General features: G+C 41.6%; 1 protein-coding gene and 1 long non-coding RNA gene across 23 annotated transcripts in view; one reads left to right on the forward strand and one right to left on the reverse strand.

Moving 5' to 3' along the window:
* LOC109496868 (ankyrin repeat domain-containing protein 26-like) overlaps positions 1-17,061 on the reverse strand; it is a 243,408-nt gene that overhangs the window by 131,553 nt on the left and 94,794 nt on the right. For all 22 annotated transcript variants that reach the window (XR_006593561.1, XR_006593567.1, XR_006593564.1 and 19 more), the window contains 3 exons: positions 15,050-15,140; positions 11,171-11,207; positions 5,681-5,753 (listed from right to left, as the gene is read on the reverse strand). Coding sequence is in view for 15 of the 22 variants with exons in the window: in XM_045051617.1 (XP_044907552.1) it covers positions 5,681-5,753; positions 11,171-11,207; positions 15,050-15,140 (201 nt within the window). In the remaining 7 variants the exon portion in view is untranslated. The remainder of the gene's footprint in view (positions 1-5,680; positions 5,754-11,170; positions 11,208-15,049; positions 15,141-17,061) is intronic.
* Positions 8,185-10,793, forward strand: LOC123383655. The gene is made up of 2 exons (XR_006593594.1): positions 8,185-8,322; positions 10,336-10,793. It is a non-coding gene; the product is annotated as an uncharacterized LOC123383655 (long non-coding RNA).

Raw genomic sequence — 17,061 nt, forward strand, 5'->3', positions numbered from 1 at the left:
GCAAAACCGCTTTAGAGGCTAAGAAACAGAATTTTCAAGGTGGCCAGCTCTCTAGACCAGAGCTACCACGTCCCATGCCTGGTGGGGAGGGAGCCGCCCCTAGGCTTGGTAGCAATCTCAGGGCTACACTGGGAGAGAACACCTTGAGTATGGTGGAAAGGGGAGGTATTGCCCTGCCCAAGGGAAAAAGACCGTGCAGGCACGAGCCAGAGGCCCTCTGTCCACTGGGCAGAGTGGCGCAACTCCACTACGAGGTCCGAGCAAAGCGGGATGCTACAGGGTTTTGAATCCCAGCTCAGTGCTCAGGTGGCACAGGGACTGTGCAGCAAGGCAAGCCGGCTCCCCAGGCTATTCTGTGAGGATAGCCTAAACTGTGAGTTTTGAGACACCTCGTGTGGGCAGGAGAGATTGGGGTGTCGCCATTTCTCTCCCCATGACCAACATCGTGGGGCTTCAGGGAATGGACAGTGAGCCTCCGTGGAGGCAGGCCCATTACACCAAACCCTGACTCTCTGTGCCTCGTAACTGCTTCTCTATAGGAGTGAGACTGACACGGATGGGACCAGGCAGCCCCTCGTCTAGACCAGCACAGCCACCAGTCCCAGGCACCAATAGACAACTCTCCTCCGGTTTTCTATCTTTGTTTGTTTGTTTTCATTTGAGTTATTATTCTTTTGTCTTTCCTTTTCTTTTTTAATGTTTATTTCTTTATTTGGAGAGAGAGAGAGAGTGAGTGATCAAGCAGAAGACATGCAGAGAGAGGGAGAGAGAGAGAATCCGAGCAGGATCCATGCTCTCACTGCAGGACCTGATGGGGGTTTCGAACCCACCAACAGCGACAACATGATGTGAGCCAAATTCAAGAGTCGGACGCTTCACCTACTGAGACACCCAGGCGCCCATCCTTTCTTTCCTTTGCTTTCCCTTTCTTCTCTTTTCCCTTTTTTCTCTTTCTACTCTCCTCTTTCCTCGTCTCCCTTTGGAAACAGCCTAGTAGTCTCGAGTTGACGTGGGTCAAAGCTAATTATATATCTACATTTATCTATATATCTTAATATATACCTATATATCTATACATAGATATATATAGATATATCTATCTATTTTTTTCCTTTGTTCCTCTGTTCTGGTTCTTTGTGTGTCGGATTGCGCATTTTCTCTATACTTTTCTAGATCTCCTTCTTCATTTTCCTCCCTCTCTTTCTGGATTAAGCCCTAGAGCTCCTTTGAGTCACTGCCTGGTCTTTTTTTCCACTCCAGTCATTTCTCTTTTTGTTTGGGCTAAGGATACTTCACCACCTTCTTCTCCTTTTTCCCAGGATTACTTCAACCAACAAATCAAAGCACACCTGGTGGAAGGCCCAAACCGCCACTCCAAGTAGCGGGAACAGTAGCCAAAGACGCACCGAAAGAGTGCACACAACACCCTCCAAAAACATTTGTTCAACTGCCAGGCCCTGGACAGTGTAGGAGCTCCTTTTAATATAGTGGGTTACAGAACCCACTACGGGACCCACTGTGTCCCGCAGGTGTGGGACACAGAACAAGCTATTAACACACATAAAGGGCAGGAATCTAGCCAAAACGACGAAATCGAAGAATTCTCCTCAAAAAAACTTCCGGGAAGAAAGGACAGCCAGAGAAGGGCTCCAAAGACACAGAAACAATATATGTGAGCACATCTTTGGAATGACTCTCATAAGACGCATAGTTGCGCTTGAAACCACGCACAGAAGACAGCAGACAAGCTACTGCTTCAGAGATCAAGGACCTAAGGAATCGTCACGATGAACGCTGAAAATGAAACAGTGTAAAGGAGATACAAAGTAAACTAGATGCAGTGACAGCAAGGACGGGAGAAGCAGGAAGGGAATGACTAGATCACGAGGCAGGTACTAGAGACCGACGTGATTCGGTGAGATGAAATATTAGCCACATCCTACGAGTCCCAGAAGAAGAAGAGTGAGAGAAAGGGGCAGAAGGTTTTTTTGAACAACTTATAGCTGAGAGCTTCCCTCATCTGGGGAAGGAAACGGGCATCCAAGTGCTGGCGGCACAGAGAATTCCTTTCCAAATCAACACACCCAGGTCAACACCACGACATGCCATAGCGAAACTGGAAAACTACAAAGATAAGCAGAGGATTCTGAAAGCAGCTAGGGACAAACGGGTCTTATTCGACGAGGGAAGACACATAATGGTAGCAGCAGACCTGTCCAAAGAACCTTGGCAGGGCAGAAGGGAGGGGTAGGAAACGGTCAATGTGCTGAATGGGAACATCTGCGGCGAAGAATCCCTTCCCCAGCAAGGCTGTCATTTAGAATAGAAAGAGAGAGAAAGGCTTTCCCAGACACACAAGCCCTAATGGAGTTCATGACCACTAAACCAGCCCTACAGGAGATCGTAAGGGGCGACTCTGTGAGTGGAAAGCAGCGGAGACTACAAAGGACCAGAGGCCTCACCAAAAGCATGAAACCTTCAGATAACACAATGACACTAAATCCATATGTTTAACTAATCACTCTGAATGTGAAAGGACTCAATGCCCCAATCAAAAGACACAGGGAATCAGAATGGGTCAAACACAAAACCAAACCAAAGAACAAGATCCATCTATATGTTGTCAACAAGAAACTGATTGTAGACCCCAGGACACCTCCAGATTCAAAGTGAAGGTATGGGGAACCACCTATCATGCTACTAGAAGTCAAAAGAAAGCTGGAGTCGCCACACTTCCACCAGAAAGACTAGATGTTAAACCAGAGACTGTAGTAACAGATTCAGAAGGGCATTGGGTCATAATTAAGGGGTCTATCCATCAAGAGGAGCTAACACTTGCAAATATTTATGGCCCCAAAGTGAAACGCCCACACATATGAATCGATTAATCACAAACATGATTAAATGTATACATACAAATACCATGATTGTAGACGACTTTAAGACTCCACTCATGGCAATAGGTGTATGGTCAAGGCAGAAAATAAGTACGGAAACACAGATCCAATGTGTCATTGGACCAGATGTATTCAGATATACATAGATATATATTGGCCTAATATATATGCATTTATATACATGGATATCAACACCGATATATTAAGATCTTTTCATCCAACGGCAGTAGAACGCACATTCTCCTTAAGTGCACATAGAACATTCTCCAATGAGTCCAAGTGACATCCTGGGTCACAAAACAGCCCTCCACAAATATAAAAGGACTGAGAGCATACCTTGCATATTGTCAGATCACAACAACGAGCACTTGCTCATTCTTTCTCTCTCTCCCTCCCTTTCCAAGAGAAATACAAACATTTCAAAAACATTTAGCTCAGCCCCTTCCAAGAAAGAGAAAAACAAGAATAATAAACCTTGTGGGGCAATGAGTCCTGGATGGAAACCGCACACAGACAGTAGAATTCCATAACCAATATGTTGACAATGGAGTTGACAGAAAGTGATGTACTAAAAGAACAGACACGAAAGAAATAGTTTCTGCAAGGACAAATTAGGGTAGGGGTAGACCATTAAAAAAGAGCCTGGTGCGGGGAAGACATATGTGGCACAGTCAGTTCAGCATCCACCTTCAGCTCATGAGTCATGATCTCACGGGGTGTGGGTTTCAGCCCCACGTTGAGCTCTGTGTTGACAGCTCGGAGCCTGCAGCCTGCTTTGGATTCTGTGTCTCCCTCTGTCTCTGCCCCTACCCGGCTTGCACTCTGTGTCTCTCTCTGTCTCAAAAATAAATAAACTTTAAAAAAATTTTAAAAATACAGTAAAAAGCATGGGGGGAGAAGAGGGAAAAAGAAAAAAACAAACAAACACATGACCAATCAATCAAGCATGAGCTTAAGACAAAAAAGAAAAGGAAAAATGTGAGCAAAAGAAGGTAAGTGGAAACAACATACATTTTTCAACAGGTACATAAGTAGGATTGGGAATATACTATGAACAATAGTCTCTTTTAAACCTTTTAAAGATATATGTCTCTATATATGTGTGTGTGTATGTATATATATGTGTGTGTGTGTGTATGTGTACATATATATGTATACATGTATGTGTGTGTATATATATAAGTGTAAATATATATGTGTATGTAACTGTATATTATATATATATATATCTCTATCTCTATCTATACCTATCTATCTATCTATCTATCTATCTATATCTACATCCATCTATCTATCTATCTATCTATCTAATATTTCTGTAAAAGAGAGGCTTTGATTCACAGTATATCCCTAATAATACTGACCCTTATCACTCTACAGTTATCTGGTTATGAATGCTGTAATAAAGAATTTAATTTTTTTCACTCGAAACAAACTGTTCAATTCCTGGCATCTATCGCTTCCGAAAAGCTAGAAATTATTACTAGACTAACAAAAGAAAAGAAAAAGAGAGGTTCCTAACACGTCAACATTCACTATGGAGAAAGAATTGGGAATGAGAATTCTAGGAAGAAATGGGAACCTTCAAAGGATGTGTGTAATGGGACACAGATGGGGTTACACAAGCAAAGGCTGAGGACTTTTTCTCTGCAATTTTAAGCTCACAATGGGAGGGTACTAAAAATATACTGTAACCTTCTTTCTTATGTAACTCCTGATTTCCTCAATAGAATTCATTTGCGTTTATACATGTTAGACACTAAAACGGAATATAAACTGAAGCCTGACTTTTTAAATTCACATAATTAGTTGTGATATATCATGTGTATTTTGTTACTTTTCAAACTCCATTCCACGGAATTCCATTTCCCTACTCATTTATTCACATTCAAAAACCATGACATTGCTTCTTCCAAGCAAGACGTTATTCTAGGAGCTCCAGGAGCCAAGCAAGTGTGTTTCCTAACCTCCAGGAGCTTATCATGACTGAGGGGCTTTGAAATGAATACTGAAATAAATATCAGATGTCTGAAACTTTAAATTTTAGAATCTGACACAAGGACTAGGAGGAGATAGTGTTCAAAGCTAGAATAGGAAAGATTTCTGAAATCAGAAATTTGACAACTTGGCTATGAAGAGCCTCTGTTCATAGAGCTACTCTTTTCAGCAAAATATGTATTCTTCGGGGAGAGGCACAATTTTAACTTACTCTTCATGCAATTATTTGAAAACTACAGGAGAACACCTTTGTAAGGTAAATGTTGAGAAATAATGTAAACATCTAAATTTCTACATTTTCTAATATTATTTTCGTCTAAATGTAGAACAAAGGATAGAGCCAAAGGAAATCCTGTATGTCACCAAAATAAAACTTGCCCGGGGCCGGGGGGGGGGGCACCCTACAATAGATACTTGGACCCAATCAGGTTTCATTTAGGCCTGAGTATTATCAGTCATGTTACTATCACAGTAAGAATCCTTATCCTTAAGCAAATGTCATATTGCCTCCATGATGGGAAAGCTTTTCCCAACATAATATGACGGTCATTATATGTTTTCCAGCCCATTCTTTTATCAGCCTCCACCTGTAGGATTTACCAAAGTACAACAAAACAAAACAAGACATTCAACGCGTCATGTATCTGTAAAGTGGTTTGTTCTTGCTAACTTTCCATGACACACATAAAATGATGATACACAGGCTCCTCTTAAATTTTCAGAGTAAATAAGGGAGAAAAGTCAATTCATAGCAGGAAAGTGAGTTTCACAGGAGGGTACTTTACCTTGGTACCAAAATCTAAGACTTGGCTAGATGATGTAGACCATGAATCATCAGGACCAGGTTTGTCCGAAAGCCTTTAGAGCAAAAAAATACAAGAAAAACATGTTCATTCATTTAACAACAAAATTTAAGAAAGTTAAGGGAAAGGTCGCCTGTCTGTTTATTCCACTAAGTTTCTTGGTATCATTAAAATTGGCCTCTGGTTTTTTCATTAAGTTTTATTTTAATGCCGGTAATAGCAACATCCAGAGTTATATTAGTTTCAGTTGTACAATATAGTGATTCACCAACTCCATACTCACCCCGTGCTCATCATGACAAGGGCACTCCTTCATCCCCATCATCTCTTTCACCCCTCCCACCACTCACCTCCACTCCGCAACCAGCCGTTTCTTCTCTGCAGTTAAGAGCCTATTTCTTGGTTTCTCTCCCCTTTTGTTTCCTCCCTTTGCTCGTTTGTTGTTTCTTAAGTGCTACATGAGTAAAATCATATGGCATTTGTCTTTCCCTGACTTTGCTTATCATACTACACTCAGGCTCCATCCAGGTGATTGCAAATGCCAAGATTTCATTGTTTTATGATTGAGTAATGTTACAGTGTGTGTGTGTGTGTGTGTGTGTGTGTGTGTGTGTGTGATATCCACACACACATACATTCATATAGGGCTTCTTCTTGGTTCACTCAGCTGTCAATGGACGCTTGCGCTGGCTGTTGGAAATAATGCTGCAATAAACACAGGAGTGTGTGTGTCCCGTGGAATTCGTGTTTTTGTATTCTCTTGGGTAGTATCCAGTAGTGCAATTACTGGAGCATAGGAGAGTTCTGGTTTTAATTTTTTGAGGAACCTCCATGCTGTTTTCCACAGGGGCCGCCCCCATTTGCATTTCCACCAACGGTGCAAGAGGTTTCCTTTGTCTCCACATCCTCGCAAACACTTGCTTCTTGTGTCTTGGAGTGTAGCCATTCTGACAGGTGTGACGTGGTATCTCGTTGTAGTTTGGGGGAGCATCTTTTCATGTGTCTGTTGACCATCTGTATGTTGTCTTTGGAAAAGTGTCTGGTTATGTCTACTGCTCATTTGTAAACTGGGCTTTTTTGGAGGGGGGTGATGTTGACATGTATCCATTTTTTAGACATTGTGGATACTAACCCTTTACTGGATTTGCAAAACATTTCCAAATTTGTTCTCCCATTCCAGAGGTTGCCTTTCAGTTTTGACAGTTTCCTTCACTGTGCAAAAGCTTTGTAGGTTGATATAGTCCCCAAACTTTATTCTTGCTTTATTTCCCTTGGCTCAAGAGACATAACTAGTAAAATGTGGCTACAGCCAAAGTCAGAGAAATGACGGCCTATGCTCTCTTCAAGGATTTTTTTTTTATGGTTTCAAGTCTCACACTTAGGTGTTTAATTCATTTTGAGTTTATTTGTGTGTATGGTACAGAAATTGGTCCAGGTTCATTCTTTGGCATGTGGCTTGTCCAGTTTTCCCAACACCATTTGGTGAAGAGCATGCCTTTTCCCCACTGGATAGTCTTTCCTGTTTGTAGAAGATGAACTGACCATACAGTGGTGGATTTATGTCTGGGTTTGACGTTCTATTCCACTGAGCTATAAGGCTATTTTGTACGCCTGTACCCACAATACTGTTTGGATTACTACAGCTTTGGAATAGAACTTGAAAGCTGAGATTGCGATACCTCCAGGGTTCCTCGTTTTCAATAGTGCTTTGGCCATTCAAGGTCTTTTGTGGTTCTATACAACGTTTAGGCTTGTTTGTCTAGCTCTGTGACAAATGCTGTTGGTATGGTGACAGGGATTGCATGACATCGGTAGATGGCTTTGGGTAGTGTAGGCACTTTAAAAATATGTATTCTTCCCATCAGTGAGCATCGGATGTCTTTCTCTTTCTTTCCGTCCCCTTCAATTTCTTTCTTTCAGTGTTTTACGGTTTCCAGAGTACAGGTCTTTCACAATTTGGACCCTGTTTTAAAAAAAGCTTTCTGTTCTCTATTTGGCCTCAACCTCTCCTAACCTGTGAAATCTCCAGGAAAGACCCAGTCTGAGTTTCCATAACCAAATGTGACAGGCAGACAATGCTCTGAAATGGTTGAAAATGAAATGTATACACGTTACCACGATGACTTCTCACCTCACATCTGTCAGAATGGCTCAGTGTCAACACACAGGAATCAACAAGGGTTGCTCAGGGTGTGGAGGGAAAACAACCCTTGTACACCGGTCATGGGATATAAATTGGTATCACCACAGTGAAAGCCACTATGGAGGGGCCTCAACGAATTAAAAACACAAATACCATAGGATCCAGTGATTCCACTACTGGGTATTTATTTACCCAAGGGAAATGGAAGTACTCATTTGAAAAGATATATGCACCCCTATCTTTATTATAGCATTATTTACAATAGACAAGATATGGAAGCAACCCAAGTGTCCACCAATACATGAAGAGACCACACACACACACACACACGCACACTCACACAAACACACACACACACACACACACACACACACACGGACACACACACAAACACACACACACACTGAAATATTACGCAGCTATAAATGAGAATGAGATCCTGCCATCTGCAACATCATGGATGTACCTACATGGTATGAGGGTAAGTGAAATAAGTCAGAGAAAGACAAATCCTATATGATTTCACTTCTGTGTAGAATGTAAAAAGGGCAATAAATGAACAAACAGAGCAAAAGCAGAAACAGACCCATAAATGCAGAGCTTTGACTTTTGCCAGAAGGGAGGGGAGGTGGGGGGATGGACAAAGTGGGTGAAGGGGAGAGGGGAGTTCAGGGTTCCAGTTATAGAATGAATAAATCACAAGGCTCAAAGGTACAGCGTAGGGAATCTAGTCAGTGGTAGCGTAATACCATCATACATTAACAGATGGGAGCTACGCTTATGGCGATCACGGGGAAACATCCAGAGTTGTTGCATCACACATTGCATTGTGTGTCATGTAGACCTCCGTTTAAGTAAACGTATCAAGGGTTAGGTTTCTATGCTATGAGTGGCAGTACTAACTAGAGATTGAAAGATTCAAAGTTCCCAAGGCCAACTTTGTTCCCACACTGGTCTTGCCTTATTTAGTTCCATAATAACTAGCAAGACATTCCAAGCCTTCAGGGGCATTCAGCTACCCAAGGACGGAGACTGTGATCAAAATGGTCCCGGTAGTTGTGCCTCTGTTCCTCTCTACGCTGCCTGACTATTTTCTTCCCTATGAGCTCCCACTCCTACATCACTCTTCGGCACGGTTCTGTGGCATCCCCCAACCTTTCAATCTTTAGCCTATGAAGCCATACACTCCTACAACAAGGATGGGCTCAAATGACCGAGGGTAGGAGCCATGTCCTGCTCCTGGAGAACAAGCGAACTGGGAGTCTCAGTCATCCACACAGTCACCTCAACATAGGCATGTTATCACCGATCCAGATGAAGCTCCCTTACTGATTTGACAAGTCAGTCCTACCCCTGCCCAGCTCTACAAGTACATGGGAAGGGCATCACAGATTTAGGAAAAGAGGTGGAGTGAGGAGACAGCTTGCCTTGGACCATACATCCCTGATGTTCGGAATCTCCACCACCCACCGCCAATTCCTTGAGAGGATCTAAGCTATCCTCCCTCAGTTGGGGTGGAAGTAGGGGATATCATATTTCTATTTGCTGTAAACAGACTCTTCCCAGCAGCTCAAATGATTTTTAATCTCTCTCATCAGAAAATCTGAGGTATGCTCGCACTTTCAATGAAACCAACACACACAAAAGCAGAAACCTGGTCACGACCCTCTTGAACTCTCTATTTGAATATGCCTTTCTAAACAACTCCCCTAATCCTGGGTCCTTCATTCCTGTCATTCACCTGTATCTCACTTGGCATAAACCCCCATATTCTGACATCTTTTCTCAAACTCGTATTCCTAACCAACTCAGTGTTGTTCTCCTTGAAACCTGGTCTCCTCTGCTAATTCGATTCTTACCCTCCTTCATTGTATTCATTAGACCCACTCCCAAGCTTTCTATTATTAAAACAGTTGCCTGCAAGATGAGACAAAAAGAAGGAAGGAAAGAAAGAAAGAAAGAAAGAAAGAAAGAAAGAAAGAAAGAAGAAAGTAAAACAGATTTTAACTTGCATTTCTGTCACTTGTCATATCCAAATAGGTCACTTCAATCTTTTTGGAGTTTCAAATTCTCCAGGGAAACAACCATTGGGCAAGGAGGTGAAACATAGGTTGACATACCAGAGGGTGTTTTGAGGAATTAATGTCTGAGGTTCCCTAAATCTTGAGACCCTAAGTGCTTTTGATTTGGCCTCTGGAAAAATGGAGAGTCCTTATCTGGCAGAAGTGGGGAAATTATTGGAAAAAAAAAAAAAGAAATACCAAGGAAGCCAGAGAGGAAAGTCAAAAGGCAAAAACACAGTACAAAAAATCAAGGGGGGAAAAAAAACTCCAAAAAAACCAAAAAGCTTCCTTAAACTAGACAACGGTACTAGCCCGAAGGGAAACCAGCCTGGGAACTTAGGCAACAGAGAATCATATAGCAATATCCTCAAAATAGAGAGTGAGTTTAATTAATGTAACATGGTCTACAACTAGATATCCTTCCCTTACAGAAAACTCCTTTGTCTCAAGAAGAGAGGATATCACTACATCTAAGGACTTGCCTGATGACATCTTGCTTATTATGTAAAAGCCTGGACACCATGGCCATAGCTGACATCCACCCTAGAATCTCGGATGGTAAATACAAGGGACTAGTTACCACTGCACTAATGACTTTTGTTAGCACTAGTGGTCAAATATATGAGGCCAAATGCTTGGAGTAACCTGGGTCCTTAAGCAAACCCTAAATTGGTGTTCCGACATCATTATCTTTGACATTCTGAGTTGATCTGTCCTAGGATCGGTATCTTCATCTCAGTGCTGCTGAGGAACCAGAGAATGGATGCGGAAGCTCCAAGGGCTGACGGGCAAAGCCCCTCAGCTACCCGTTAAGTATGGAATCATGGTCGAGTCATCAACCTCCCTGAACCACAGTTGCCAAAGTAATAAAAAGTAGGCTACAATAACACAGCTACTTTGCAAAGCTGTACACTGACTATATAACTGAACAGATGGTACCCATAGGATATAGTGTCTGGTCCAGTGTAGAACACGCAACAACTGGTTTTGTTCTCTGCCTTCCCTTAGGAGACACATAATTTTCAGTTCATTCATTCCCTTTCCTTTCCTTTCATTATCCGTTTCATTTCATTTCATTTCTTTATACTTTGAGAGTGAGTGCACACAGAAATCGGGAAAGATATCCCAAGGAGGCTGTCCGCGCAGAACCTGACGTGGGGCTTGAACTCACAAACCTGAGTTGAAGTCAAGAGTCACACCCTTAACCGACTGAGCCACCCGGGTGCCCCAGCAAATGTCATTTTTACAAATCCATAAAAATCCTACCTGGATATAGAATCTTCCTCAGCATTCTTATCTGCTCCTAAAGAAGAAAGCAAAATACATGTTAAATCAACCATCGAAAAATAGAGGAAATTACAAGTGTACGGCTTATGATTTGTGAAAAAGTATTGCTTTGGGACCACACCTGGAAACCACACTACACTGAATGGTAATTATCCCATTCGTAGGCTTAAAGCACTAAGAAATCTTACTTTCTCCTCTATATTGACCAAAAGCAAGAATGGGTTTTCTCAGAATTTGACACCTACAGGGGAACTGATGTTTACAATGACCATCACTGACCGACTCTATGGCACTGGAGGAAACTGGTATCGTGAGGAGAATGATTATCATGAGCGGACAATATCAGACTGAAACTAGCATGATTTTTCTGGACTTCCACTCCTAGAGGAGTTGAAAGAGAGTATCTTTATTTTGTGGTAACACGGCAGAACTTCCCCAGCTCTTCAGCAGACACTCTTCAGTTTTAGGAGGAAACACCCCCTCCCAAAGTGTGCTCTATAGCTATTGTACTTTGCAGCATGGCCAAACCATAGCAAACAGACTCTCCCTGGCCTTATTTCCATTGGCAAGGTAAGAAGGAAAGATTTGTCATTCCAGTTTGATATCGTTGTAACCTCTTGAGGCTGTCTCCTTCCATTGCTAGAGAGTCTATCTAGACGCACCGCACACCACAGAGGAGGATGATCCCAATGTGAGTGCTCTGTAGTGGTTCATGATGTCATTTTTCTCAACCCTCCCCATTAGGTGACACACATCTAGAGACATCATACTTTTTTTCATGGAAGGCAGAGGTCATCCGATCCTCTACTGATGAGCAACTAAACGAAACAAAGGGCAAAGAATAGCTTGAATGCCTACATTCAATTACCAGGATATTTTCACTTTCTAAACATTCAAAGACATCCACTCTATGATTCTAACTATATGACACCTGGAAAGAGCAAGGCTATGGAGCTAAGGGTTGGGGTGAACGTAGGGATAAACGGGCACAGCACAGAGGACTTTTAAGGCAGTGGAACTCTTTCACACGATACCACAAAGGTGGATTCACATCATTACACATTTGTTAAAACTCATAGAACGTATAACACCAAGGCTGAACACTATTGCACATTAGAGACTTGGCCTCCAAATGAAGAGTTCGTGTCCATAGAAAATGCACCACTGTTGTCAGGGTGCCTGGGTGGCTCAGTTGCTTCAGCGTCCAACTCTGGATCTGAGCTCAGGTCATGATCTCACAGTTCATGGGATCAAGTCCTGCATCAGGCTCTGTGCTGACAGCACAGGATTCTTCCCCCCCTCTCCCTCTGCCCCTTGGCTGCTCACACGCATGCATGCTCTCTCGCTCAAAACTAAACCAAGGAACTGAAAAAAAGAATCCTAGTAAAAATGGACCACTGTCGTGCAAGATGTTAACAACAGGGGAGGCTAGGCGTGTACGGGAGCGTGGTATGGTATATGGAGACTCTCTGTACGTCCTATTATATTTTGCTGTGAACTTAAAACGGATGTCAAAAATCAGGCTTATTAAATGTATGAAACAACAAAAACAACAAAATATGGTATCCATTGAAGCTACTCTTAGCATATACTAACTCATGATACAGTCACCTTGAACATTAAAATAGAGATCAAAGTAACACAATAGGGGTACTGTCTCCCATTTGGAAGTATATGAAAATGCATAAACAAAACACAAAAATACAACAGTTATTTGTATACTTAGGCAAGAAAACGATTGATGAATATGATCCGAAATCTTATACCTATAAACAGGGGTTCAGCGCCATAGGAATCAAACCTGGGTTTTCCATATAATTAAGAGATTTTCATTCTAATTTTAAATCAAAAATCATTATGTTGATCACACCTGAGAATCATAATGAAAGCTTAATCACATTTAAAAAAAAAGATGATAATGACCTAATATTGCCTCGTAATTTTTACACAAATACCTACTTCATATGGATGATGAAACTGAAACCAGTACCATGGTAACCGTCATGTTACTTGCTAGTAAAACAAAATTTGAAGACACCACCAAAAATGACGTCAGGGCTATAATTCCTATGCAGAACAGATTTCATCCAGCAGGCCGAAGATGGCTACCCTCAGAACATCCTACTTGAATGACTGGCCCTTGGCTGTTCCCTGGGATCTTGGATTTAAGGAGGGTTGGCACCATTCCCTAGCTGGTTAAGAGTGGTTCACTGTGCCTAAGTGCTGCTACACTCAATGTGCTTAAGGCCGTACACTTGATTTCCTTTCTGGAAACCTGGAATTTTGGGACATGCTAAGGAGAAGATGCCTATGTGATTCGCATTTGATGAAAACCTCGGGCACTGAGTATCCATAAGCCTCGTACTGGCCCACAACATTTCACTTGTGCTGTCCTAATTTCATGCTGGAGGAATTTAGCACATCCTGCCAACTCCATAGAGAAAAGATTCCTGGAAGCCTGCGCTTGGTTTCCTCTGGCCTTCACCCCGTGCACCATTGCTCGGTGCTGATTGGCCTTTCTAGCCTGTCCCCATACCAATCCACACGCATGACTACAACTATATGCTGAGTCCTGTGAGCTCTTCTAGTGAATCATCAAATCTGGGTGTCCCTGGGATGCCTCTAACACAACTGCATTATGTGAAATTTTATTATCTGGGTTGATGTCTTACACGTGGTTACAGTCAGAAGGTTATGTCACAGAATACCTTTCCTGGAATCTCTTTTCTTGGTATTTCACTCGAAAATTCCTACATCCCTATATATCCATTTGAAGAAAGGTTTAAAAGGAATACATGAAATCATGATGTCAGAAAGTGTGAAACAAGCAACAATCTTATTTTACTCCGAAAACAGAGAGAGAGAGAGAGAGAGAGAGAGAGAGAGAGCAAATCCTGGTGATTGCCCCTATGTTCTACCATATAAAAGTTCTCTGAAATATGAAAAATCAGTTAATTTTCTCCCACTACCTAGGACTTAGTTCATTTTTCTGGCAGATAGGAATCAAAGAAGTAACAGGGATCATTCTACAACAATCAGAACTGTCAGACAGAATATGAAAACATACTACTGATTATAGTGTTCTTTTGTTTCTTTTCCTTATTTTCCTAGAACATTAAAAATATAGTTCACCTATTAAAGGCAGTTATTGCCAAAATAATCAAAAGTCACAAATACGGCATCCAAAATGTCAGATGCGTTATCTTGATGCCTCCTTATGTGACCCTCCTTCCAATTCTCTTATTTTGCCCTAAAGGATACTACCATATGAAGTACCCCCATTTTATATGGCATTGACGTATATACATTTATCGCGGACGACAAACGCTTATGTTCACCCATGGTAGTTAGGACATAACTCTGCATCATCAGCTAGGTCAGTCCTCAATGTCTTGCCAACCGTGAGGATAACAGTAAGAGTGGGAACATTTGGGGATACGAGAAGCTCACCTGATAGTGTTGCTGCATTTCAACTAGTCTGCTCTTCCCTTTAAAGAACTAGTGCATTTTACCACCTTCCAGTAGAAACACCATACACACCGGCTTACTTTCCTTCATTTATTCCCTGTAGTCTCCGCCATTCACATGATTCCCTCTTTGGCTCTTCTCTTCTTTCCTGAGGTTCCTTGGGCCTTCCAGGGTCTTGAAAGGGAACTAGTCATTTAGGTCCTTTGGTGGCACTCTCAATTTAATCTGTTGCTGACACCACATACGATATGCAACTTACCTCCTTTTCACATCTCTTTCTCTGTCCTATGCACTTAACAGGCCGTTTTCTTTAGATATTAGAATATATCAGTATTCCTGTTTTAAATCAACATTCTGTCAAATGACCTTTGAATAAAATACAGTTCTTACCTTCTACTTGTCCATTTAATATTCTTTGCCCTTTCTGATCCACAGCTCCAGAGACATGAGGAAGAAATTTGTTGGGCTTCTCAGACACACCCTGTTAAAAGTAGCATCAGTAATGAGTTGCGTGAAGACTTCCTAAGCCTTTTCCAAGAAAATTTCTGAAGTTATGATTTTAACAACAATCAGACTTACAAAGAAGTAAAACGTATTGACCACCAACACATTTAAATACAAAACCTCATACATGCTCTCTTGATTCAGCGTCCCTTTGAATCTTCATTTGGCTATTGACTCTCTAAACTGATCATGGAAGGCCACAATAAATACTTTCAAAGGCAGAAGCCTTTGAATTCAAAGGCAGATTTCAAAAAGGAACTAACAAAACACCTTCCTTTGCATTCCTGACCGAAATAAAAGGACATTTGAAGTCAGTTTTGAAACAAATTCTTTAAAAGTGTACTTGCTATAAATGAAAACTGCTTCTAATAAAATGGCAGACATTTGTTTCAGTGTCAATTCATACCTCACATGATCAGAAACTTTGGAGTATATCATGTTGAGTATCAACAAAACACTGTTGTAGCTGCTGCTTCGTTTAGGTAAACAAAGGCTTGACCTTTTTCTTGACGAAAGAAGGGTTGGATCCAATGGCAAAGTAGTCAGAAAAAACTTTTCTTAAAATTATGGTGAACTAGTAGCAGAAACAATGTAGATATAGGTATGGAACTCTTCAGAATGTGTAGTAAGCATTCAAACGGCAAGTACAAGAACATGTATGTCCTAGTCACCTAAAATGTGCCAAGCACTCATTTCCCGATGCACACTTTCTTTTTTACACACAACAATAATAATCATTATGATGATGGAGTGGGCCTTCCTACTTCTTGGTGACTCCAAGACATTGGAGTAAAATGAGGATCCGTGGTCCTCTCTGTCCAGAATGTCCCTCGCCACGGTCTACACGACTGGTCCTTCTCATCTTTCACTTGGCACCTTTTGCCACTCTCAGGTCTTTTCCGACTACCAAAATTCCCACTCCCACTCTCATCCGCATCCTCACTACAAACGCCCCCAATATTCTCTCAACTAACATTGTCCATTTCCTATCGATGAAGCCTTTATACTGACTTATAACGGATTGCTGTTGACTTACTTTTCTGCTCCGACCACAACAACCTAAACCCTCCACTTGTACACTCAGTAGCTAACTGCTTGGTACGTACTCAGTATACAAGGACCAAGTAATTAAGGTCAAAACATTTACACTAATCTCACTGAGAAGATCTCAAAACTACCAAATCACTATGCCGTTGACCCTTGAACAAAGCAAGGGTTACGGGCTCTGATGGCCATGCACTCGAAAATCCACAAATATCTTTTGAAACCTCAAAACCAAATCAAAAAAACAAAAATTCCTACTCAATTTCCTACTTTAAAAGCAATTACACTTAGAAATCAAAAAGTATATACGTATTGAAAACCAGAACATTAAAGCAGAAGGGCTTGTATACGCTCGCTAGGTCTAATCTACCTTTTCGGCCTCATTTGGCCATTGACTCTGTACACTGAGCTTGGGAGGGCAGGGTTAGGATAACGGAATGCTGAGCTTACCAACAATATACACAGTTGATTAATGCATGTTTTCCCTGTTATATGTATTACATACTGTATTCTTACACTATAAACTGAAGAAAAGGTTACTAAGAAAATCGTAAGGAAGGGGTGCTGGGTGGCACTGTCGGTTCAGGGTCAGGCTCTTGACTTTGGCTCAGGTCATGATCTAGACTTCCTGAGTTCAACGCTGGCAGTCTGGAGCCTGATGAAGATTCTCTCTCTGCCCCCGCTTCCCTACTCACGTGCTCTGTCCTCTCTCTCTCTCTCTCTCTCTCTCTCTCTCCCAAAATAAATAATTAAAAAAAAAACCAAAACGAAAAAGACAATCATAAGGAAGAGAAAATACAGGATGGTACTGTATTTATTGAAAAAAAATCTGTATGTATGGGGACTCCCACAGT

This window comes from Felis catus, assembly GCF_018350175.1.
Source record: "Felis catus isolate Fca126 chromosome F1 unlocalized genomic scaffold, F.catus_Fca126_mat1.0 chrF1_random_Un_scaffold_34, whole genome shotgun sequence".
Lineage (NCBI taxonomy): Eukaryota > Metazoa > Chordata > Mammalia > Carnivora > Felidae > Felis > Felis catus.